General features: G+C 39.3%; 1 protein-coding gene across 4 annotated transcripts in view; it reads right to left on the reverse strand.

The window, feature by feature from the left end:
- HHIP (hedgehog interacting protein) overlaps positions 1-27,895 on the reverse strand; it is a 70,573-nt gene that overhangs the window by 22,905 nt on the left and 19,773 nt on the right. For all 4 annotated transcript variants that reach the window (XM_053403270.1, XM_053403271.1, XM_053403273.1 and 1 more), the window contains exons 3-4: positions 26,923-27,079; positions 25,057-25,258 (exon numbers count right to left, since the gene is read on the reverse strand). In XM_053403270.1, coding sequence (XP_053259245.1) covers positions 25,057-25,258; positions 26,923-27,079 — 359 coding nt within the window. The remainder of the gene's footprint in view (positions 1-25,056; positions 25,259-26,922; positions 27,080-27,895) is intronic.

A 27,895-nucleotide genomic window follows, 5' to 3' on the forward strand; every position in this document is an offset into this window, starting at 1 on the left:
GGTCTACTTTAGGCATAACCAACTCCAATGTGTTATATGCAACTGGGTGGAAAAATGGACTTAAATGCAAAGTTAATGCAAAGTTAAGCTCCTTCAACTCCCATTGAAATCAAAGACATGGGTCAAGATCAAGAAAACCCATTAGGAACATGCAGGACCTCCTTGCAAATACCAGTGGGCCATGGAACCCCTTGTTTCCCCCTATGATTTTCCCCTCTTTATGTTAAATTAGAGGCCACCATCAGAGACCATTGTTGGACTTCCACTGGGTTTGGGTTGCTGGTTTGTTTGTTTTTTTAGTAACGTGGAGAGCTGCTTTCAGAAAGTCCCCACTGCATTCCCAGTATGGTTCTTTGGATCCCAGCAACAGCTAATTACATTGCACTTTCAATGGCCTCATAAGTGCTCATTCAATTAGCAGCATCTAGGATGAAAGGTTTGGTAAACCATCCATCCTCTTTCTAAGTTCATAAACAAAAACAATCCGCAGCTGCTGCCAAGTTGCCATGATATGCTGATTTCAGTATCCTTACGCAAAGTATAATGGAACACCAGTTATCTGAACTGTGATTATCCTGAACCTAATATCTGAGGTCACTGCAGTGTATTCCATTTGAACTCATATTTGCACATTATGTTTATACAATACATGCATTTCATTCATTCCTTGTGATCTCCAGCCCTGCCAATTTCCCTGAATGGCGTCATGAAGAGCTGCTAAAGTCTGAAGATCTAATTTGCATTAAAGTCCATTAATGCCCAATTTTAGCAACATTGGTTTAATGATGTTATAGAAACGTGGGATAATGATGGCTATTTAATAAGCTAGTCACTACTGATCATTGAAGAACCTTTTGACTTTAGCTTTTCATAACACTACTGTTTGAAAAAAATAGAAAAAAATACTGCCAATACCCAGGTGAATGTTTGTAGCTTAACTTTTCTATAGTGAAAATAGCCACCTGCTATGAATGCAGTCTGCGTGTTCTCAACATCCAATGCATAATTCAACTAGCTATGTTGAGAATATTTAAGCTGCAATTGCTTCATCATGTTCCCAACTCAAAATTCAACCTATATTTGCTATGCAACGGATAAGCATCTGTTCTATGGATGTGACCTTTTGGGCCAACATCAAGCATGCTTCTTCACAGCAAATTCAAGAGGAATTGGTTGTTGACACTCTGCAGCAAAGTTGCTTTTCAAGTGGTTGTGATCAAGTGGAAGAAGCTCAGTGTGCTGAGATTCACCCAGGGAGCCACTGTTTACATAACCAAGTGAGATCATCCGGAGGAGCACTGATAGTTATCCGCCATGTTACAGACACCCAACTGACCTTAACCAAAAATCGACCACTTAGTGTCGCCAGTCCCATGCTGTGAGACACGCTTCCAGCAGAGATTCAGCAGGCAACATTGCTTTTGGCATTCAAGTGAACCTTGAAGATAGGCTTATGTAGCTGTTTGAAATTTTCTTGAGTAGCTAGTCATTTTAAGAATTGTTTTGTACTGCTTTTAATTTTTATTTAATGATTTAAATTGATGTACACTGCCCTGATATTTTATGAGATGGCAGTATATAAACACTCTTATATAAAATGAATGAATGAATGAAGCTGGAAGGCACTATGGCCCATAAAAAGTTGAAGAGTTGAAGCTGCCATGTCTTTTGGTACACACTGCTGCAGCATGAAAAATGCAGGCTGAGTTGCAAGTCTGGGAGAAGAGCAACCTGGATGGATGCACAATGTGCTTTTTGTGGATAATGCCTTGTGGGATGCTACATCAGAGGGTTCCTTGTCCTAATTTTGGGAGAGCATTTTAGGGGCAAAGGGAGCTGCTGTTAGAAATGGGCGGGGAGAGAACTGAAACACCTCTGATGCATGCTTGGAAACTGCATACAGAACTTTGCATCCCGGCCATTGTAAAGCCATCATATGGTCATTTTTACCACTTATATGGATCCACTCGGCCCATATTTTCAATAAACCTATTTGTGGCAGCCTCAACCCTGCCGTGTGGGGTCATCACCCTTGCAGATGAGACAGACAGACAGGAGACAGCCTGGAGACAGACAGACAGGTTGTATATCCATAGTAATGAGCAGAAGAGAAACAACCACAGAGAGAAGAAACACCCTGGTGCATCTGCAGCAGCACAACCAAATGCCTTCATCTACTCCACACTACATCTGCCTGCAACACCTGTAAAATTTCCCGCAGCAGAAGTGTCATATCATGTTTTGTACAACCCAAAGTGTTTTTTCTGGGTACCACCGGTCCTAGCGTCAGGCTGTTCTATATATTTCTATGATCCAAGAGCAGGAAAACATGTCACAATGATTACTCTCTTGTTGTTACACACCCTCATATTTTGATGCAGGGAGGAAGAAAGGAAGGAAAGAAGGAAGGAGATACTGAAATGGTTGGGGGATTTTACCAACCAAATATTACTAATGATGAGAATGCTTGGCTGGAGTAAGAAATACGTGGTTTCTGACTCCTTGTTTCCATAAAGATTATTTTATGGTCTGTAGCTAATATAGTGGTCATGCAGCTAAAGGCATTATCTTCGCATCATTAGAATGAAACATAACACTGGAAATCCCTGACTTCATTGCTTGAGGTTTCATTGGTATCTGAGATTTTATATTTCCCATTGTAAATCTAAATAAGAACTTGTGCTGACCTTTATTAGAGCAAACATTAAACATTAAACAATTTAGTAAGATTACTACTATGAAAGGGAACTTTTTAAAATGTGTTTTGGACCACCAAGAAACAATCATAAATTTAAGGAAATATGAGGTTACGACCATGTGACTTCCCTTGCCGAGTTATGTAACAGATTGTTGTGACTTAAAGGTCATACTTTTTTTAAAGACACATTTTAAAGAGATTTATAAAATTTCTATTTATACAATGTTCATATCAACAATTTAAAAGGTATAAGTTACTAGAATAACATATAAAGTTCATTTCCTATGACCCCCTTTACAAAATACAGAATACTGGGCCAATAGTAAATTATATAATCTAGAGCTCTATTAAACACATATCTTTTAATGGACAGGCAAATGGTTCATAATGATCAAATTTTAGTTAATGCTGAGGAAATGCCAGTCTGCTTATATGCTAATTTTTAAAACTGAGAATTGATATCTTTACTTCATTTACAGCCTAACCTAAATGTAAAGTTGAGAGTGGAGAAAAATAGAATAATTGAAATTAGTTGCACCAGTCCAGCAAAAGCAATATCCATGGTTTGCCCTTCAGTATATCTACTTCTTACACATGCAGCTATGAAGAAAGGACTGGGAAGTACAACTAGGGCAGAACCACATAGGCTGGATCCATGGGGGGTGGGCAGGGGCTTGGGCAAGCTGTCAGAACTCCAGCTTGCTGCCTCCCAAGTTGTAATTCAGTAAGAAAACAACAACCCACCAATCCTCACCCCCTAAATGTCAAGAGACTTCATTCAGTTTGTCCCTTGGCTTAGATCACATCCTGCTTTCCATGACAAATCATTTAACTGTATATCAAAATTGAGTTACATGAAAGCTAATGGGAAGAATAACAGAGCTAGTGGTATCAACTGTATGTTTTGTATAAACAATCCTCACAACAAAGATAAGAGGGGCAGAATTTTTAAGGCTGCTTCTTCCCTTTATAACAATTTACAATCTAGGAATGAATGAGAGCAAGGAAGAGCGAGCATTAATAAAAGTCAGCCACCATTATGATGTCACTCTCCTAATTTCCCCTGAAATAAACTAGCAGGTACAAATAATATTTATAATAAGTGACATCATCCATTGCTCAGACCTTGTGTTATATATAGCAGTGTTTCCTGTTTGTTGTAAAGAACACCTTCTGGGTGGAATGGATTCCATTAACAAAAATCTGTCTTATGTTAAGCCATCTTTGTTAAAACATACGTACACACACCAGACCAGGAATGATACAGATACAATGTAGCAATTTATAAAAACTTAATCATGTGTTACAAATTAAGGACTCCATCCTGTGTTAAAGTAATCCATAGCTACATAAAGAAAACAAGAGTCCAGATAATATGAATAAAGCTCATTTCCTAGGAAATTCATCATCTCTAAACAAAAAAACCCCATATACAATGCTTGATCACAATTATGGGCCTAACTACAAAATGCTGATGTAACCAAGCTTATCGGAGGTATGCTGTGGCGTACAATTTTTTAAATTATTTTTTAGAATCTGATAGAGAAGAAGTCATGATTGTTTTTTGAGAAAAGTCAAAGATCCTGATATTTGCAGAACTGTCGAATCTGTACTGAAAAATCAGTATGCAACATTTATGATGTCCATTCATAAACATCTGTTTCCAGAAAATCTTGATCATTTCAAGTAACATTGTAGGATGATGCCCAGTTCCCCAGGGAATGTCCATTCATGTGATTGCATTCAGAGTTTAATGCCAGTGTGAGGTGAATGCTGGAAAACAGCAATTCAATGTGAACAAAACTAATATAATCTGTGGGAATCCATGATGTATGCCCAGAAGAAAATGAGTGTCTGGAAAGGCTCTCAAAAGTTTCATTAGTAGGATTAAAATATACATGTGAATGAGGAATTTGCTTGTGGTTCAGGTTTTTTTTTTAATGGGAGGCAGAATGCAACCCCAGTTTATATCAGCACCAATATTTGCCTGGGTGCTTCTGAATGTGATGACTAGGAAGCCTTCTTCAATTTCAGCTACAAAGAAGATCCAGAGACAGCTAATTCTCTTTACTAATAATGCCAGTCTTTTTTTTCTTTTAAAAAAATGTTTAGAGCACATTTTGACTCAAGAAAACCACCATTTTATATTTCAAATCGGGGGAAATAAATACAGTAAATGGACAAAAGTACAAAGATTCCCAAAATGTTTAGGGGTATGCATACCCCTGCGCACCCCCAGAAAAAAGCACTGAATAATGCCAAGGAGAAAAAGTGCATTGCCTTCCCATGCACTATCCAAGAGACAAGAGTCACAAGAGCCAGTGTGTACCCAGGCTATCTATATCTGGGACAAGATATGGCACTTGGAGACAGTCACCACATCACCCTAAATAAATGTTGACTTAGTATGATCTGCTCTCCCCAACTGAACAGAACATTTGTCAAACTTGGCGAGGATTAGACCACAGAGGAGGTCAGAGGACGTGGGTGTGGCAGTAGTTTGGAGTGGACAGTGAGAGCAGAAGACCAATAAGCTGGGACAAACATCAAAGGTATGGTGGCCAGAGATGGGTCCTTAAGGACACTGGTCAGATCCATTTTTCAAGTCAAAGATGGCCAGTTCCCATTCAGATATTTTGGCTATTACAGAGGGCTCGTGTGGTGAAGTGGTTATACTGCCTGACTTAGCTTGGGAAGACCCTGGTTCAAATCTCTGCTTGTTCCCAGTGTTTACAATGCTTGAGGCCAGTTAGCATCACTTAGCTTAACCTAGGCTTGTTGTGAGGATAAATTTGGGGGACAGGAATCATGTCCTATACTGGAAGCTCTTTTGGAAGTGGGCAGGATTAACAAGAACAGCAATTTTGCTTGACCACAAGGCAAACATGTTACAAAGTACTAAACTTGAAAAATAACTTAATTTTAACAAAGGGGAAAGGAAGGGGAATAACAGTTTCTATAAATGCAAACAATAGCTACTTTTTAAAATAGTAGGTAATATATATATATATAAACAAGTAACTTAATTGTAACCAGGGGGCCATGTCTGAAACTGCCTAAGCATTCGTTAAAAAGCAATATAATAACTTCCTCTGTATATAACTGCAGAAATACTCCTTCACATTTCTTATGTTCTTAAAACTGATAAACCAAGGTGGCGGGGGGGGGGGGGGACTGAACTGGCTCCAAAGAATGACGAGTGGAAAGAAAATTAGTGCAGTTCCACAAATATATGACAAAAGGTTTACACAGTGCTCTAATTGGCAGGTTCTATAATAGTACTCACATTTCCACTGGTGCAAGAGATTACACAAGCATAAGAATATCCTTTGAGATTCATTTAATTTGTTTCACACAGTGGGAAGCACTGCATCTATGAGTGGAACATACTTTCCACATGCAGAAGGGCACCTTTAGATATAACAGCACATGCAGATTATAGAAAATCGAATGTATGCCATAATGATTGAAGCAAACGATTTATTTACGTTATTTATTAAATTTCCACACTGCCATTCATTCGAGGGTCACAGGGCAGTCTACAATATAAAAACACAAAAATACATAACACAGTAACAAACAAAAGCAATAACGCCTCCCATATATTGTTTAATGTTTTTATTTATTATATTAAACCATTCCATTGGCCAGAAAAACCAAAGGTTTTCTTCAGTCCCTTATGATTTATCTACATGCTGCCTTGATCTTCATTAAGTCATATGTATATGGGCATAATGAATGGTTATATGGCTGAAATCTGATAACAGTTGGGAAGTCTTCACTAAGGATGAGGGAGAAATCCACTCCAGTAAACTCAAGCATGGATTCCTTGCCTTGTGAGGGTTGGTCTCCTTCAAACAAGCACCCGTGTTTTTCACTGTTGTTTTTTTCTTAAAGAGGTCAGTGAACTTTATAACACCATTAATTACATAAGATCAGTTGTAACATTTGTTTCATTTCATGTTAACTTCTCTGGGCATCTGTCGCATTGGCACTTTGGCAAATCCAATAAATGAAATAATAAAAGAACAGCGTTGTTTAGAAGTCTGATGCCTGAAGCAAACTGTATGACCACTCAAAACTATTACATACTCAGAATAAGAGAAACTTAGACATAAAAATTAACCAAATGTTCATCTGTGTTGATGGACTGCATCCAGCCATAATGAAGATTTCTTGAGGTTTTCAGTATTACTGCTACTACTGCTATTATTACTATTGATACTGCTATTATTTGGCTTAGCCCTATGGTTGATTAGAACCTGAGTTTCCCATGGTCAAAGTTAGCACTGTAGCTAAGCATACCACACTTCTCACTTTGTTGTTGTTTAGTCGTTTAGTTGTGTCCGACTCTTTGTGTCCCCATGGACCAGAGCACGCCAGGCACTCCTGTCTTCCACTGCCTCCTGCAGTTTGGTCAAACTCATGTTGGTAGCTTCACCTTACAACCTTAATGTTGTAAGATTCAGGACAGATAAAATGCTTCTTCATGCAGTGCATAATCAAACTGTGGAACTTGCTGCCCCAGGAGGCAGTGATGGTCATCAACTTTGATTGCTTTAAAAAAAGGATTAGACAAATTCATGGAGGAAAGGGCTATCAATCACTAGACATGATGGTTATGCTCTACCTCCACAGCTACAGGCAATAATGCTTCTGAATACCAGTTGCTCATGTTCTGTTTGCTGGTTTCCCATTGGCATCTGGTTGGTCACCGTGACAACGGGTTGCTGGGATAGATGGGCCATTGGCCTGATCCAGTAGGCTATTCTTATGCTCTTAACCCTAACTACATCCCACTGGTTGTGAATATGTCAGCTTGCTGTGTTCTAGCATGTACAGTGGTACCTCGGGCTAAGAACTTAATTCGTTCTGGATGTCCGTTCTTAACCTGGAACTGTTCTTTAAAAATAATAATAATAATAATTTTTTATTAAATTTTCCATTTTAACAATCCAATCAAATCACATTAAATATTCCAAATTATACAAATACATATCATATAGTCCAAATATTCTGCCAAATTATAAATTTTTATTGGGACTTCCCATGCTTCAAGTTCGGGGGGGCTCTGATCATCTCATATTTCTACTGCCTTGAGTTTCCAATAGTTCCTTTAAATCTTCCTGTTGTTAACCTGAAACTGTTCTTAACCCAAGGTACTACGATGCCGCCGCACGATTTCTGTTCTCATCCTGAAGCAAAGTTCTTAACCCGAGGTACTATTTCTGGGTTAGCGGAGTCTGTAACCTGAAGCATCTGTAACCCGAGATAGCACTGTATAATGTATAATGACTGTGCTCTAGTCATTATACCAATTGTTAGTTATTTGACCCTTTCCCTTTTTTAAAATCCTCAAGTATTTAACTTTATTTTCAACACTGCAGGCTAGTTCAATGACAGTACGATATTGCTGTTACATTTTACAGTAAGTTTACAGCCTAATTATGAATTAAAATGGTTTTCCAGATACAATGTGTACGGTCTTAATAATCTCATCCACCTTGCTGTAACACCTTTTTATTTTATTCACATTCCAGAAATTTTCATACTTAAGTGGGTATCTTTAAGCAGCCTCTGTTCTGATCATATAGATTTTAATTTCCTAACTTTCCCCTTTAGGCTATTTCTGGTTTCCGTATTATTAAAAAAATGAAGTTTCCTGTGAAATTATTGGTTTATGTTATGATCCCCCTGGGAGGATGCCAAGTTTAATTACATTATGGTCATTGCTACCAAGTGGCTGAACCACACATTTCCTGAATCGGACATGATTTTTGTCAAGAGCAATTTCTTTCCTTGAGTCTTCCAGAAGTAGCTTATGAGCAATATGTTTTTTTGCTGCACATATCCTCAGAAGGAAAACAATTTAGGGGATAAGACTAGTGGAAGAACATCACCTCCCCCATATTAACAAGCAGTTTAGGGTTGATTTATACAAGTATTAGCCCATGACACACAGCAAATTCACAGCTGACCATGTACTGAAATAGTTAATGCCCCAAACTTGAATCTTCGCATCCAGGAATTGTTCTTTTAATATATTTTTTGCACCAACAAGCTTTACTCTTAAGCTTGATTGTTACTTTTACATTGTAGGTACCCTGCCCTGGAACCAATTGGTGAAGAGTTATAAATAGAATTAATAAATAATAGGCCAAAGTCCAATAACAGACATGGCCTCAGTTGGCTGAAAAGCACTCAAGAAGAGAGGCTGAAGAGGTAAGTGGCAGGTGTGGGGCAGCAAATACTTATTCAACGAACTTAGTAAAGTTCAGATACTGGGAAACACGAGCTGTCCAGCTTTGTTACACTCTTTAAGGAGTATTACTATTTAACAGAGACTTCACCAGTTTTAGACTGCTTCTCAGGCTGCTTACTGGAAATGTAAATTCTTTGAAGAAAGCAGTATGGAACCTGTTTTCAGAGTTGGTTGTGGAATTCAAAAACTATTTATCTGATGGGAACCAGAGCTTTGCTATATGCACAATAGATCCCAGTTGCTAATCAAATAATTCTTTCTCTTTTCTGTGAATAGCCATCCTTTTTTTGTTTTTGTTTTTACAAAGAGGAGACTAAATGAATACACCAGAAGGAGGTTTATAGGTTTCTTCATAGTTAAGGAATAAATGAGAAATGCAATACATGGATAAATAAAATTTGAATTGTTGCAATATATGAAGTAGAATTTAGTTTAGATAACTGTAAATGTTACTCCATTCAGGTGATATTACTGAATGTTTAGGCTCTGCATTGCAAATTCATTTAGCTGTATTCCTGCGCATATTTCCAAATTATTCACACATGAAGGATGTTTTATTTAAAAGAACTGATATTTACATATGGTTGTGCATGGTATAGTAGTTGAAAGGGTATACAGTGAATCTGAAATACCGGGAGTCTTTTCTGTCATATGTACAGTATGTCCAAACTATAAAACTAACAAAATGTGGAAGAAAATACAGTTTGAACAAGTGTTATGGCCATAGTCTAGGGCCCATTCCTTGAATGGGGCCACTCTAGTTGTGGAAAATGGAACACTTTGTGCTTTTATTGCTACCTTAGCTGTTTGTGAAGAATAAATGCATTGACCAACATTTTGACCAAATATGGGTGAATGAGCAAATGTGTGGGTTCCTAGAATGAAGATTGAAGCTGAAGCACTCATCCCCCAGTACAGATGTAGCTCCAGACAAACCAAAAACTGTAATAAAAGTTTGCTCTTGGAGGAGAAAAACCATGAGCCCAGGTTCAGATATAATGCTAAGCCCAACAGTAGCGTAGCTCCAGGTTGTGAGGCAATAACAGGACTGGGGGCGGACTGCAACCATGATCTTCACTCCATGAACCCACACATTTGCTTGCTTGTGCTAATTCACAGTTTGGCTTAGTGTTATGCTGAATCTCTTTGCTACCATTTCTTGTTCTGACTCACTTAATACCTTGGGATGATGAGCTGCTCTGATGTCAGAGTGTGCTTCTAATACTCTTGCAGGTAAGTCAGCAAGGCCTTCAAGGTTCTCTGTGACATCAAAGAGCCTTTTGCAGATCCCAGCTGTCATAGCCTTTGATTGCCACTGCTTTAGTTTTTCTGAAGTCACAGAGGACTCTGCAAGTCTTGGGCCAGACAGAAGCAATAGAAAAACCACCAATTATGAATTTGCAGGACCATGGACAACTTTGAGCTAAATTATTTGGGGAATTCATGAATATACTTATGGTATGGGCTTTCAAATGATGCCATAGTTCTGATAAGTCCAGTAGTTCTAGTCTATCCTATAACTAGACTCAGAGAGAAAACTCTGACTTGGTGCTAATAAGTTAGGATGTAATAGTTATCTATTTGCTCCGGGTCTATTTCATGCTTCTGCTTAAATGCAGGAATTATAATTTTTTGTGGGGCCTGTTGAACACTGGGACCAAATCCTGCACTCTTTATCCAAATGGAAAATATGGATTACCTTTGCTACACAAACCATGGAAAATCTTAAGTATTCACTATATATATATATATATAGAGAGAGAGAGAGAGAGAGAGAGAGAGAGAGAGGACTTATTCACCATGAAAAGAAGTTGCATGAGTGGACTGCTTTGTAACAAAAGGTTAATGTTGCAAGCAGAAGTCTGTCTATCCCATTTTTCCAGACATTTGACCTGGTCCTTGAATATGTTTGTCTACTGGTCATAATTTTGTGCTGTTTCATACTAAGTTTGTTAACAATCTTTTATTATTTTGTGTAATCTCTTGGGTGGCTTGCATTTGAAGTTTAAGGCTTGTTTACACACACTTTAAAGAGCTTAAGTTTATGAGAAAACAGATGCTAAAGAATGATTGTAGCAACAATAACCGTCTCTCCAAATGCATATTGCAGATAAAGTTTAGGGGCAAAAAATGAAGCTAATCAAATTAGATTTCTCTGAATTTGAACAAATCTAGAAGATTTTTTCCTTACCAGTCCTTTAAAAGTGTCCAAGGTTTAGTCTGTGTGCCTACCGGTAAACACTATCTGAAATTGGACAGGGAAGTTCAGAAGATTATGGCTGTATCCTGAAAAATGCTTCACATGCACACACTGTTAAAAATCATATCTCATATTTCACATCCTAATTGCTAAAGGGAAACCATGTATATGCCACTATTATTATTATTATTTTTCTAATATTTGCCAAAGAAGGGAGGAATACAGGAAGCCACCTCATACAGAGTCAGACTACTGGTGCATTTAACTCAGCACCTATGCTGTCTGGGAACAGCTCTCTGGGGTTTCAGAGAGGACTCAGCCCATTGTGGAGATGCCACAGGCTGAATGGATCTGGCAACTTTTACATGCATGGCATGTGCTCAACCAATGAGCAGGGGAGAAAGAAGAAAAAGCATTTCAGAGAATTAAGTGCTGTCCTTTAACAACAAGGTCATTGATTTTCCTTGTAGCAAGGAGTCTTTCATAAAATCTAATAGCACCTGTCACTGTACACATCACAGGCCTAGAAGTACAATCTTCATCCTTAGAAAGAAATAATCTGGTCTTGTAGGCTGGCTTGAGTTGCAGTGATGTAAGCTGCAGTGCTCCAGCTGAAGCTCAAATATTATACTTGGGAAGCAGGATGGAAGTGGCTAGCTCCATCACACTTCTTAAAAAAGTATTTGGCTAAAGTAACTGCTTTGCTTTGCTTTCCATTCCTCCAATGCAGCAAAAGGCCAAAGGATGCCACACAAGCTGAAGGAAGAGATCCTCCATTCTCTCTTCCACTGTTGAATGGAAAGTGTATGGCACTGTGTGCCATGAAGAGAACATAATAAGAGCCTTGTTGGATCAGGCCATCTAGTTCTCACGGTGGCCAACCAGATGTCTATGGGAAGTCCACAAACAGGACCTGAGGTTTAGCAGTGGTACATGGAAAACCAATGGTATAAAGCACCAAAGTAGCTCATGTGCCAATTTTTTATTTTTATATATTTAGCACACTTGCATCCAGCTTTCTTCCACCATGGAAATCAAGACTGCAGACAGTTGGTCCCCAGGTGGTCTTCCATCCAGACATTACCCACACCCAGAAATATGTTGCTTTGACAAGACAGCTGCATCATCTGCCTCCAGACAATGCTTTGGGACAGATTCTAAAACTCACCACATCCTATGAGTGACTACCTCAGGGCAGTGGTTCATAGCTTTTTCTGACTTAACTAAGGCTAGTCAATATGATCAAGTGGGTGAGGGAATGCCTTAAAACTGACCAGAAATGGGTTCCTCTGTTGGTGAACCATTCACCTAAAGATGCTCATCACTCAGAACCTCAAATTTTAATCAAACCAGCCACCTAAATGTGACTTGTGATACGGTAAAAGTTCTAGGTTCTGAAAGGGAAGTGCCCACACCACATGATCAGCTTTCAACATGGGACAACATTTGTTAAGTCAGATTTCATAAATAGGAGGAATTCCTTCTATCTGGCAATATGGTAGTACAAAGTATTTTGTTGACTGCACCTTCTAGTACTGACATACAAAAAGCACATCATAGCTCTTTTCAGATATTCCCTCTGTGTAATTATAATTCCATGGTGGTGGGGCAGCACTCTGCCCCTGCATCCCTTTCCAGGCCCAGATCTTGCCTTCTTTCGAGGTGTGACATCTGGAAAAGGTTGGGGATACTGCATGATGAGCATTCTCAGCCAGGAGGAGACCATATCCTTTCTAGATGATCTCTTCAATGAATGGTTTGGGAAGGGGGAGGAAAGGGATGTGAAAGGCACAATGGTGGAACAACCTCATTCTGCCCCTCCAAGTGATTACAACTACATGGAATAAATGCCTGACATGCTGTAATTCCTGTGTGACACACGCTGGGGTATGATAGGCCATCTGGACCACCTTTAGTATGACCATGGTTTGGTCTTCATCCCTTTCCTAGGTTCTCCTCCACTTTTTTCCAGATTTGCCATGAAAACTGCATATATTTTGATATTATTGTTGACTTCAGTGCCCCTTGTATCTCTTGCACAATATATATGTCAATGGAAGTATACTAGCTGTATCCTCGTTTTGTCAGGACTTGGGAATTGCTTAGAGCAATTGCTATTTGCTTCAGACGGTTGAAGCATAAAGCATACCGTCACCATTGTGACTTTTGTGGGGCATAGCTGAAAACATGCCAGCTGAAAGCCCACCAAAGTGCACAACATGTACATCAAGAAGAAACATTTCCCTATGATTATATCAAGTACAAAGGCCCATACAAGGAAAAGCAAACACATCTGTGCTTAGCACTATGATGGCTAGCACATTATAAATACCTAAGAAAGTAAATTCAGGGACCTGATCTTCCTAGATTAGATAAACCTCTGTGTTGTCATAACAGACCTCCCTGATGCTAAAACTTTGAAAAGTCTGAAGTAATTCGATCACTGAATGTTGGTGCTTCACTTGAAGAAGAAAAACACCCACAGAAGTATAGTGCTCTTTTTCTGAATTTATCTACTTTATACAGTGGTACCTCGGGTTACATACGCTTCAGGTTACATACGCTTCAGGTTACAGACTCCGCTAACCCAGAAATATTGCTTCAGGTTAAGAACTTTGCTTCAGGATGAGAACAGAAATTGTGCTCCGGCGGCGCGGCAGCAGCAGGAGGCCCCATTAGCTAAAGTGCTGCTTCAGGTTAAGAACAGTTTCAGGTTAAGTACAGACCTCCGGAATGAATTAAGTACTTAACCTGAGGTACCACTGTATATTATTTTATAACCTTGTCACATCGTGTAGGCCAGCTCCTCCTAAACATAACAAAAACCTTGACAAGCAGCTCTGGATTAGGCCAAAGGCATATCAAGTCCAGCATTCTGTCTCCTGCAGTGGCTCCCAGATACCTCTTGAAAAGCTAACATGCCCTTGCCTTTCTTCCTTTTACGTCAAGGTCTCCCCCTTTGCTTTAAGAACTGCTGCTTTTATCTCAGGAAGAGCCCTGGTTCTTGCTTCCTGTTGAGAACATCACTACAATAAAGCAGAGTTATTCAACCCTGGGATACCCAATCTTGGGATACTTCCATACTATGGTAACATAATCAAACCATGTGTCTCTCTTCAGTTCACATCACTGGCTGATGCTAAGGTTGTGGGTAGGATGCCGGAGAAATGTTTCTCACAATACAATCCTTGTCATAAGAGGGGAAGCCTGACTTGCTTTTTGGGGCAGGGATCCCACATTCATTGTCATGCCTAGTTCACACCACAGGTTATGGAAATGAAGTCCATAATATTGAACAGAATTCAACCAGAAGTTCAGTAGAAATTTCTATCATAAAGAAGAAGAAGAAGAGTTTGGATTTGTTATCCCGCTTTATCACTATCTCAAAGCGGCTAACATTCTCCTTTCCCTTCCTCCCCCACAACAAACACTCTGTGAGGTGAGTGAGGCTGAGAGACTTCAAAGAAGTGTGACTGGCCCAAGGTCACCCAGCAGCTGCATGTGGAGGAGCGGAGACGTGAACCCGGTTCCCCAGATTACGAGTCTACCGCTCTTAACCACTACACCACACTGGCTCTCAAGGATTCAACTGACAACATGTTTACACCTTGTAAGAGGTCTGTGGCACAGATATACTTAGTTTTCTGATTGTCATTTGTGCATTGTGTGCTGCATAACACAGAGAAGCTTGGCACACTTAATCATATGTCAAAATATGGTTTGAATAACACATACATAGAATGGAAGATGACAAGATCCTCAAGGATGCGCTCTACAAGGAGCAGGCTTCAGGCACTCGGCCTGTGGCATACCAATTCTATGTTACAAAGTTGTCTGCAAACATGACATGAAGGCTGGCAATATTAACCCCACCATATGGGAATCCCTTGCAAACAAGTGCAGTGCCTGGAGACAGACAGTCAGGTCGTATATCCACAGTAGTGACCAGAGGAGCAATGAACATAGGAGCAATGACCACTGGGAGGAGCACACAGAGAAGAAACTCCATGGTGCACCTATAGTTGCGAAACCAGATGCCTTCATCTACCCCAGCTGCAATAAAACATGTTTCACCCGTATTGGTCTCTACAGCCACAGCAGGCACTGTGACTCTCCAACAGTGCTCCCCAAAGCTGCATTTCTGCAGCTTTCAGGATGGGGCAGAGTGATGATGAAAATAGGGCTGCATGGCTGCACTTGTGAAGGCAACACAGCAATTCTGATAATACTTCAGTGTACCCACCACCCTGTCCCCATCAAGGTAAGCTGCAACCTCCTGGTGTCAGGAAGGCACCTCCACCCCACCACATCATCTGCTACTGGAAAGGAGACAATGATATGGTCACTTGCCATGTAAGTATGTTCCACTTCCAAGGTTACAGAACTGTGGCCTGCAATGTAATCACATAGTGGTCCCTTCTTGTGTGATATTTCCACTCTGGCATTATTAGCAGTGGCACCACACTACCCCTGTGGCATAAAATGAATCCAGGAGATCATACATACAGCAACACAGACACAAAGCACAAATATATAACTGGATTCCTTCACCAACTCCTGATTGGCTGGCTTGGTGGGAGTAATTTGGCAACTATCCCCTGCTGGCTCTTTTTCCAGAACTTACTGCTGATTGAAATTATTTTAAAGGTGGATTGTGCTCCTTCTATTCTTACTGAGCCCTTTTGGTTAGCATCATTAAAAAAAAACCCCGCATTTCAGCTTCTGAATTTTATTTCAGTCTGAACAACTTCTATTTTAAATCAAAAACAAATGGGCAACCAGATCCCACAGATCATATACCCACTTTCCCAAATTAAATATAATAGCCAATATTGGTTTAATGGCAATTTATTTATTTTCAAGTAGGAAAAATGTGAGTTTTAGCTGGCAAATTACACATGTGCTGTTGCCGAAACAGCTTCAGCTTCTCCTTGGCACTTATTTATTTATTTATTTATTTCAACTATAGGAGAAGAACACGATCTTCACTTTAAAAGATTCTATGGAAACTAAGACCAGATTCATATGATATAAGGTAGAAATGATGAGCAGAAAGGTAAACCATCTGTCAGCAGGTTTAGCCTTTCAAAAATCATGTTATATCCTGCTAGAGCTCTGCCTGTGAATTAGGAGGAAAAGATTGGAGCTGGAAATGTAATAACTTATCACACTGTGTATAACTTAATCACACTAGGTAATCTAGGTGTCTGACCCCTTCACATGTAACCTCAGAGATATGGGAGTTGATCATCATCCTTTGGTGGTATGTTTGGTGGGTATTAGTGAAGGGTGCAGCTGAGTAGTAGACCTTGCAGAATGTCCATGATTCAAACCCTGGCACCTTCAGGTAAGGCTTGGAATGTACCCTTTCAAAACCCTGGAGAGCCACTGCCAGTCAACATGGACAGTACTGAGTTAGATGGACCAATGGACCGACTTGTTATAAGGCAGCTTCCAATGTTCCAGTGATATAGTTCCGCAAAATCTGGAGAGCTACAATTTCCCCCACTCCCACCTTAGATAAAGTTCATTTGTCCTGATATCTGAGGACATCAGCTGGGGTGGAAAAGGGCGTATTCTTTTAAGAAAAAAACACACTGGGGAAATGGTATAGTGAGATCTTTATGCCTCATGACCCTGATGTTTTGTTTTGATTTATTCAATTATAAGCCCGTTCTTCACTGATAGCCCCAAGGCATATTACATATAATAATATTTATTTATTCAATTTATAACCTGCCCTTCCTACCAGAGGAGCCCAGGGCAGCAAACACATCAATAGCAATACCATTTAAAACATTCCCCAAACAGTTATATTCTAAAAACCCTCACATTCCCTGTGTCAATAATTTTAGGGTTGCTAGCAACAGTTTACCCATTAAATTCCTGGGTAAACAGGGTGTTTTTTTAAATTTCCTCCTGAAAGTCAACAATGAAGGAGACAGATGAGGGGGAGGCATTCCCACAAAAGGGGAACCATCACTGAGAAGGCCTTGGCATGTGTCAATGTCAACCAGGCAGCCTCCAGTAACCTAACCATGAATTAAAACACCAAAAATGATCTAAAACTGGATCCTAACCAATATATATCAAAGCTTTCATCAAAACTAGAATGGAAACAGTAAAATCTAATACACAGCTAGCATATCCTGAACAAAAAAAATGAACTTCTTCAAAATGCTTGCACAGAGAGGCACATCTTCAGTTGCCTATGGAATGGCATCAGCACTGATGCCAAATGTACCTCTGGTAGTAAGTCATTCCAGAGATGGGGTGCTGCCACAGAGAAAGCCCTTTTCTTTTCTTTGCATTCACTCCCTGTACCTCAACTGTGGGTGGGACCATCAAGAAAGCCCCTCATAGAGATTTTAAGGCCAGGGCAGGTTGATATCAGAGGAGGTGCTCCTTCACATCATTTAGGCTCAAGTCATCTAGGGCTTTATAAGTTAACATCAACACCCTAAATTTGACTCAGAAGCTAATCAAGAACCAGTGTGATTCCTGGAAAACTAGCATTATAGGGGTCCACCTTCTGATACCAGTTAGCATCCTTACCGCTGCATTCTGCACAAGTTGTAGCTTCCAAATTATCTTCCAGGGTCACTCCACACAGAGCCTGTTACAGCAATCCAGTCGGGAGGTTACCAGAGCATAGGTAACTGCAGCTAGTCTTTCCTGTCTTTGTGCCTCCATTGCTTGTACTGACTTTCGACAAAGGACCTCAGGATGTGGCTATTCTCTCTCTCTCTCTCTCTCTCTCTCTCTCTCTCTCTCACACACACACACACACACACAGTCAACCTCCTTTCTTTAATTACATTTTCTAAATAACATCTCATTTAGTTGGTTTTGAAAATTTCTAAATAGAATATTCCTTTGCTTACAACAAATGACATGCCAGAAGAAGACTTTTTAAACACTTTTTAAAATTGTTGAATGCTCTAAAATGAGTTGTACACATAGCAAAATTGAAACACAAATTATCTAGCACTGTGTGTGGGATGCAGCTCTAATTCATACACTGCATGGAAAAGAAGCTGGCAGTCTTCACCCTACTGCACACATCTCCATAATAGCAGGGTATAAGGCATACAATTTCAAGGAACACCCACAATGAAAACTATATTTTCCAAATAGAGCCTTGTTTTGGAACAAGTTTAGTTAATTGACACCATGGGATTCCTCTTGAGGAAACACAGAGCATTAAACCTACACATGTTCATGGAAAATGATAAAGTATCATCCTCATCTAGGTTCTTCTAACCCAGGACACTGGGCCCAAAATCAACAAAGGCCATAATGTATTTAGTGTAAAACAGACTGCCTAAATATTACTTCAGTGTTCCACAACTGCAAGCAAAAGCTAATAGTTATCTTGTTCAGAGCTACAGGTCTCTATAGCACTTGGGTGCATTCCATATTTTTCATCTTATTCCAACAAAAATGGAAAAGGAAGTGAAGGATGCTGGAGTTCACATGTTCATCTGTTGTCAGGAATGGAAATCAGTGAAGCAAAAATGATCAGTATTCATTCACATCATCTCTTTATATATATATATAAAAGTCTGCAAATGGTGTGTAATTCATGGCTTTTAAAAACATTGTTTTGACATTTCCTTTACATTGAGATGAATGTAAGTTATGTAAATGGTTACGTAGTTTATGTGAGTTGCATAACTTACATTAAATAGCAGGGAGGAGAATGGCATAGTACTTGGCAGAAACTAAACTACAGTGACGCTGGTGGCACTGTGGGTAAAATCTCAGTGCCTAGGACTTGCCGATCATATCGTCGGCGGTTCGAATCCCCGCAGCGGGGTGAGCTCCCGTCGTTCGGTCCCAGCTCCTGCCCACCTAGCAGTTCGAAAGCACCCCTAAGTGCAAGTAGATAAATAGGTACCGCTTTATAGCGGGAAGGTAATGGCGTTTCTGTGCGCTGCACTGGTGCTGGCTCGCCAGAGCAGCTTCGTCACGCTGGCCACGTGACCTGGAAGTGTCTTCGGACAGCGCTGGCTCCCGGCCTCTTAAGCGAGATGAGCACACAACCCCAGAGTCGGTCACGACTGGCCCGTACGGGCAGGGGTACCTTTACCTTTACCTTTAAACTACAGTGGAATGGAAACGGCATTGATTGTGAAGAACACAGGTTGGGAAATCGCTGCCTTCCTACATCCTTGTTCAGAAAACACCAAGCTGTATTTAATCCTCACAAAATGTCAACAACACACCCTTCTTTACCAAACTATCAGCACGATCCATTTCCTTCTCTTTTAAGATCTAGTAACAGTGGTGCCACACCAATGGGAGATATGGTTCATATGAAAGAAAAGAGAACATTCAAAACACTTTGTTCTGCTCCTCATCACAGTTCTGAAAGGGAGAGGATAAAAAAATGTTTTCCACTCCAATGCAGTGTTGGATAGAAGACTCTCATCCTATCTCTGACCTTCAGTGGGGGCCAAAAGGATTGGTATCCGCTCTGCTGTAACTCTGCCTGTTTGCTTGAATATTTGAATGTAAGGGGAACATGTTTTTTCTATTCAGGGCCACATTCTCTCAGGAGTAATTAGTCAGAGACTGCATGCAAGTGGTGAGCAGGGGCCAAAGACAATGGTGGGCAGGGGCACTGCAGTTTTGTTTTCTTTCAGTCGCCATCTTTTCACTTTCTCTCTCTGCTACTCCCTTTCCCCCTGATTTTCCCTCCTAGCATCCTGCATGGAATCCAGGTTCCCTGACCCACATATTGGGGTCCCCAAATAAAAGCATTTATGATCAGAATTTAGGGCAAGTATTTTCCATTTATAGGGCCGCCATTCAACCCACTTGTGTCGCTTTCAGTGGTTTAAGCTTGCATAACTTCGTGCAAGATTGTGGCTACAAGGCTGTTCAGGCAAGGGTTCTCTTGCCAAGACACTCTTGTGATGTAAATCATAATATAGAAAGTGTTGGTGTCTAGATCTTCTTGTGAGGCAGAGAGAAGTACAGTAAAAATGTAGGAACAGCTCGGTTCACCTGTGTCTGAACTGAGCACATATCCCTTCAGATTCTACAAAGGCAAAAGGTTCTTAGCTCCCTCTGCATTTGGTATACTAGAAATAAACAGCAGAAGCAGCCGCAAGAGCAAGTTAAGGAAAGCCAGATCTTGCAGAACAGGAATGGAGAACCTGTGGCCCTCATGTTGATGAACTTCAAGTCCCATCAGCCCCAGTAAGGACGGCCAATGACCAGGGGTTATCATCATCATCATCATCATCATCATCATCATCATCATTTTTAAATTTATTACCCACCCTTCACCAGCAAGTCCCAGGGTGGGTTACAACAGTTTAAAATTCGTAATTAAAAATAGAACAGAGTGCAGTCATGGTAACAGTGTGGGGCCCTGACACATCCCAGGTGTCAAAGGCCAGGTTGTTGTTTCTTTACAATCAAGAGGCACATATATTTTGTGAAATAAATAAAATAAAGATAAAAATGAGGATGTGTGTCTTCAGCATTTATTGAAAGCTGTATAGTGAAGAAGTCAGACATAAAACTTAGGGCCGGCCGTGGAGAATACTCTCTCCTGGGCCACCCCAATGAACCTCTGAGGGAGGTGGAAATGCCAAGAGGGCCCCCTCTGCTGATCACAACAGCAGGAGGGTCTGGAGGGAAGAAGATGGTATTTCAGATATTTGGGGTCTAAATCATTTAGGACTTTAGCATGATTGCTTAGAATTGGACCTGAAAACAAACTGGCAGCCAATGCAGCTGTTGTATGAGAGTTGTAGTTCAGCAACCTCTGGAGGCTTGTCACCCTGTGTAGAAAGAGGGGTTTCTGAACCCCTTCACATAGAAATCATCTCTATAGTGACAATTTTGGTATATTAAAGAGTGGCGTCCCTGCATTCGTTCTGGAGGTCCATTCTTAACCTGAAACTGTTCTTAACCTGAAGCACCACTTTAGCTAATTAGGCCTCCTGCTGCCGCCGCGCCGCCGGAGCACGATTTCTGTTCTCACCCTGAAAAAAAGTTCTTAATCCGAGGTACTATTTCTGGGTTAGCGGAGTCTGTAACCTGAAGCGTATGTAACCTGAAGCGTATGTAACCCGAGGTACCACTGTAATGTTCAATGCCAGTGATAGAGGGGAAACTGCTGCATAAAGTGTAAAATGCACCTTATTTATCTCTTTATTTTCTTCGTAGAAACTCCATAGAATCTATGAAAGCCTCAATAATGAATAGAAACTGTTTGAAGTTTGCTGCTTTGGAAAGGAGCGCATGTGCAAATGCCAGTGCTTGTGAAAAAATCGGTTGGCAGTCAATCGACTTAAGAACTCAATATGCATAGCTGAAATACCTTTACGTTTATCTGTAATACACTGTGATTGTGGCAAACTGTGAACTTTCGAAATTATTCCTAAAGGAATTATATAAGAATATTTTACCTCCCTCCGCCCCGCAACAAAAAAATATATATGGAAACACTGAAGTATGTATAGTTGGCCTTGCTGAGGGATTTGGCTGCGGAAAGAAACAAAGAAGCAGATGTGGTTCGAGATTTAGGGAAACTTTCTATTAAAATTTAAGCCATTGTGACAAGCAAAAACAGTTCATAGCCTGGAGGGGAGTAGAAGGTGGCTGAGGTCAAGGAGTCTAGCTCATATATTCTTAAGAGCCTATCTTCAGTATCATTTCCCTGACATATGTTTTCTCTTTCATGGGGGTTCTTTCATTCTCTTCAGAGGCTTTGTGCTTTTATCATGTTGTTTTCATTAGATTTATTATTAAAACACTACTATCATTACTTAAACGGTTGATCTCAATACAATAGAACTTTGATACAATAGCTTTGTAAGTTTCAAAGGGACACGTTTTGTTCCATAGTCTGCTGCTCAAGCTGTCTAAAAGAAAAACAGGGGAAGTTTGTCTTATAGCAGCCTTTGCCAACCTGGTGCCCTCCAGATGTTTTGGATCGCAACTCCCATAGCCGTGCTGGCTGGGGCTGATGATAATTGTAGACCAGAACAGCTGGAAGGCACCAGGTGAGCAAATACTGTCTTATAAGAACTGCAAAAGGACCATGTTATGACTCTATACCCTCATATAATTAAGTTACCAAAATAGTATATTGTTATTACTGTATTATTATAATTAATTAAATTTGCATACCGCCCCCCGTCCAAAGATCACAGGGCAGTTCACAACATAAAAATACAAAATGAGAACACAAAATATGTAATAAAACACAAGGAAACCAATAACCCCCTTCCCACTAACACGTTTAAAAGACCATAGAATGTTAATCTCTTAGAAATCATTTAGACATTTCCTGAAAACTGTTATTCAGACAATGTGTTATGCTTTAAAAATATGTTATTGCTGTTGCTTTGAAATTAGTGGTGCTGACGGAATACAAAATAATAAAATACCAGTTTTAATAACAGAAATATGAAAATGTGAATTAAAAAGTACAAGTTCCTCAGACTTCTCAGTTCTTATCCACTGAAACTAGTAAAACCTTTCTTAGTCAGTTTTGTCTGTTGACAGTTCTTTTTCCACAGTAGTAGGACTGTGGAAGCATTCTCTGTTATGATTAATCTAGGTTTGCTATACCATTCATACTAACAGAATAAGACATGCAACAGGTCAATGAATATCTGTCTTTATAATATATATTTTCCCACAGAGATGCACACTTGAAGCTTATTCTGTGGGCATTTCGGTATTATGGGTCAATCAATTTCCTAATAGACAATTAGCACAGTCCTATACATGTCTACTCAGAAGTAAGTCCCACTGAGATCAATGATGCTGGCTCCTAAGCAGGTGTGTGCCATACGGATGGAGAACCTGTAGCCCTCCAGATGTTGTTGGACTCCAAATTCCATCATGCTTGACTGCTTGGCCATGCTGGTTGGTGCTGATGGAAAATGAAGTCCAATAACACCTGGAGGACCACAAGTTCCCCCACCCTTGCAGACTAAAATACATTGAGAGCATTTTCCAGGGGTTCTCACATGCATGGCATCTGCACACCCATTTCAATAAATTTCCTTGAAATAACTTTGCTCACCAAATCCCTAAACTCTATGAACTGCCATGATTTTTATTTATTTTTTTGGAATTGGTGTGAAAATTACTGAAATGAAAAAGCAGGCACATGGTAGACGGAAAGTCATTTCTCCCTAAAGTAGCTTTCACACCAAACTCCCAAACTTCTTTGGAAAAAGGTGGACAATCAGACCATGGGAGGTACTTTAAGGGATACAAGAAAAATATGCGTACATGTTTTTGAATTGCAGAGTAATTCTTATTCACTCAGAAGTATGAGTTCAATAAGACTTAACTCCTAAGTAAGTGTTATAGAGTTGCAGCCTATGTATTTCCCATGAATGTTATAGTTGGAATTGTAATCAGCATGTAATTTTCATTCATTATAAGTGCCAGCGTCAAGAACATGCTCAACTCTCACCAGTTAGGTCTAGTGACAACAGTTCAACAGCACCATCCTATGTGTGTCTACTCAGAAATAATGAAACATACTTCCAAGTTAAGTGTCCATAGGATTGCAACCTGAAATGATTTTGATATATTATGTGTATTTCTGCCCTTGTGTGTTTTTTTAAAAAGTTTTGTGATTTTATTGTTGTTATTTTTTACGTTAGTCACTTTGGTTATTTCTTATGAGGCAAGTTAATACATATGGAAAATGGGACAGATTAATATCAGCTATGAAATGTGTCAATATCCCTCACTGCCCAGAAAGACAGACCAACTGGATTTTTTTTAATAGAAAAGAGACATTTTCATTAGGTCATATGTTGTATGCGTTGCTACAAGATTTGAATCGCACATAGCTAGATAATCACAGAAGATGAGAACAGATTCCTCTTCAGTAATGTAATTTTCTATACCAAGTCTCACCACAAAACTTAAATGCCATTTTGTGTATAAAGCAGTAATGAAATAAGGGAACCCTGTACCTCAAATGAGCAAAACAAAAAGGAGAACAGCTTCTGGTGTTCAATGATGCAATACTTTTTATTTTAACTTGCTGCATTTAGCAAAACACATTTCAGGAGGTTGAAAAGCTGCAAGTTACTTAAAATCCAATCAATTCAAGAAGAAGGAGAACAAAGCATAGTTGCATCTTATCATGCACCGAAAGGCCAAGGAAGAGCCATCCTCTTAAGTAGCTGATGCGGTGAGAGCTCCCCCTTCTGTATTCAACAACGAGAATGGCTAGCCACATTAGGTGTCAAGAAAAAAATAGCTAAAGGATCAAAACTGTTTCCACAGAAATCAACTATAAAGAACCACATTTCAGAGTGGAATAATTTGTGACCTGGATTCAAATTATTTCACTGTAGTGATAATATTATGCACACATTTATGTGATAAAGAACAAATATTTAAATAGAAAGGTTTAAGTTATAGGTGTCAATGGAGCTGAGCATTTTACTATATGAAGCCTTATACTAAATCATGCCTTTTCCTCTGGCTGGTGGCAGCCTTCTAAGCATTCAGGGACAGGGATTTCTCCAACCCTGCCACATGAGCTCCTTTGCTAACTGGCAGTGCTGAAGACTGAACTCAGAACCGTAGACATACAAAACATATGCCCTACCACTGTAACTATATTGCTGTTGAACCTATTGAATTAGCTGGCCAATATAAGTCTAAATGAATGAATCTTAAGCATAATGAATGTTCATTGGGTTGGAACTATGAAGAGAAAGAGGAGAGATGTTTTATTAAGAGATCAATTAGCTGGCACTCTCCTTTTAAAATATTTGCATACTATTTTATCTTTTAAAATCAAAGGTGGCAAAAGTTGAAGCTGTAGAAAAAGTAATGTAGTGAGTATATCAAAAAGCAAATAGGCAGGCAATGGTAAATAAAAAGAATTCTAACCTTTATTCCGCTTTGAACAAGCTTGTGTATGTCCAGAAATGGCTCCTTGATTAAATCCCCTTCAGGTGTGAAAATCTTTACATATCCCTCTTTCTCCAGGATGAACAGGCGCTGTGATCCATCTCCACAATGTGTTGCTCCAACAGGCTGCCTCAGGCCACTTGCAACCTCATGGATGCAAAAGCAGTTGTGTTTATGCTTCCTTAAAAAAAGTAATAAAACATCATTTTTGTTATATCTATAGATTACTGCCTCCCTATTAAAAATGTCCTGCAAGAAAAGCAATTTGCAATAAATCAGAGCATGTGCTACAACAGGCAATGTCTTGCTCCTACTATTCACATGGTTAGCTGTATTCAGCAGGGCAAGGAAAGGCAATGTTGGGTATCACATATTTCAATCTGAAGGTGAGGTAGCTTTCAATCTGACAGAAAGTGACTGAGGGCGATGTGACAACATGCCTCAGCTGCTGGCTGCCCAGTCCCTTGTAAGCCAAATCGCTCACCAATAGTCCAGGACTGCTATGGGAGCTAACAACAGGACTAAGGTCTCCTGATATCTGAGAATCTCTCTCAACTATTTCGACACAGATACTACCTACAGGGAGGTGACATCACTCCAGGTGAAGGAAGGAGGTAGAGGACAGCTACAAGTGGGGGTGGGGTTTGAATAGAGAGGCAAGGAGGGAGCATTTAGAGGTTTTGGTTGGAGATTTTGGCCTAAATTAACTAGAATTGGGGAGGGGAACTGCCACCTGCTGAATGTGTGGCTTATTTGTATTTGTTGTGCTCTGCTTCAGTGTTCACACACATAGGATTGTGGTGCACACAATGGCAAATGAAAAATAATGGGCAGATGCATAACTGACCCATAATCTTACTTAAATGCAACATGTGATTAATTTCTAAATGCCAACATATTCAAAATTAAATTAAAAACAGCACACTATTTGAAAAAGGACTAGGACTAACTTTTGAAATTGTTACAATTAACAGTAATTATAAACAGAATAAAGCCCAATAGCTTGTAGAGATAATATATACAACAGAATGTATAATACATAACATATTATTATTAAATTTTATGCATTATATAATATACTATATATTACAGGATAATATAATACACACCTACATAAATACTATTTACAGATTTTTTTTCCAGAATTGGAAGAATTAGGGGCAAATATACTTTTATCTGAATTTTAACCTTTTTTTAAAAAAAAAGCACAAAGTATTAACCCAAGGGGTCAATTGACCATCATGGGGTAGTATAGATGTTAGAATTAAAACTGAACTTGGAAAAAAGAAGAGAGAGACTGAAGCAAATTTATGAAAAAGGAGACTGTCCTTTCAGCTCCAAACTCATGCTGACCCTAATCTCTCTGTGTTCAAAACACAGGTTAAATTTCCCATTACCCTGGGATGAGTACTAAATACTGAACACATAAGAACCCTTCAGCCTGTGAGGGGGGCAGGTAATATTTACTGCACTAAACTTAAATGATGGAAATCCATTTTGGGTCATAAGTGGATAATGTAGAAGAGGGGCAAAACAACAACCAGCAGTGGTTAACTGATAAGAAATAAGAGGGGAAAATCAAATTACCAACAATTAAATTTAGATAACATTTCAGATAACACATCTGCAATGTATTTGATTCAGAATGAAGTCAATGAATCATTAGTAAAGTACGTATTACACAAGAATTCAATACATTATAAAGAATGGACTGCTAACAACAGCAAGAGAAGGCAACATCTGGATGACACAGCTGGGAAGCATAAGCAAAGACTGACTCAACTCAATGTCAACTACAAAGATTTGTCAGATTTTTTAGATTAAGCAGTATTTATCTTTATGAACCTGCTGATATCTTCTACTCTGCCATATTCGTCCATCTGGTCCAAATAGTTAGAAGCTGGTCCTCGAACTTGTTTTCTTGGAAAATCTGGAAAGCACAAGCCACCATCTTTTCTTGTATAATAGAAGCAAAAATCATCTGCTGTAGTTTGGAGGAAACCTTTAAAAGTGAAGGAAAAAATGTTTAGCTTATTAATGAATATTGATATTTTGTTCATAAATATACAAATAGCCTTTGTATAGACTAAAAAGGAGAATTTTTAAAAAATGCCTCTCATCTTGCAAAAGACACTCTTTAATATGGACAAATAAAAACAAACAAATCTTCTTGTGGCTTATTATCAGACAGTTCAGCAGTACAATGAATGATCTCAAATACTTAAGAAATTAACAGATAAATTAATGAATTGTATTTAAAGCTAGTCCTACTCAGAGTAGTCCTACTGAAATTAATGGGTCCAAGTTAGTCATGTCTATTAATTACAATGGCTCAACTCTGAGTATCAATAATCCAATGTTTCCATTTTAAGAATTAGACCGATCAAAGAATCTACAAACAGAAACTTTAAAATATTATTGCATGCAAACATCTTATATACCGTTATTGTGGGTTTTTTTAAAAAAAGAATGTAATATTGATTTTCATTTGTATTTTCATTCTGCTACCTATTTTACAAATGATTGTTGAAAAAGGCCCATCAGTGTAAAATCCAAGGGCAAACAGCAAGAGAATTTATGATACAGTAAAACGTCATGGCATATGAATGCCTTAGCAATTCTTAAAGCCACTTAGATAACACCAATGAAGACAACAGAGCCATTCACAGCAGTCACTAAAATCCATAACTATTGCTCTATGAAATAACACTCTCTTGTGAACACTTGCCATTTCTTCAGTAGCTCCACCTTTAAATTCCAAAACACTCCACAGTAGAAAACAGAGAAGCAGAGCAGCTGGGCAGCCACAAAAATTACC

This window comes from Podarcis raffonei, chromosome 9 (genome assembly GCF_027172205.1).
Source record: "Podarcis raffonei isolate rPodRaf1 chromosome 9, rPodRaf1.pri, whole genome shotgun sequence".
In the NCBI taxonomy this organism is placed as follows: Eukaryota; Metazoa; Chordata; class Lepidosauria; order Squamata; family Lacertidae; genus Podarcis; species Podarcis raffonei.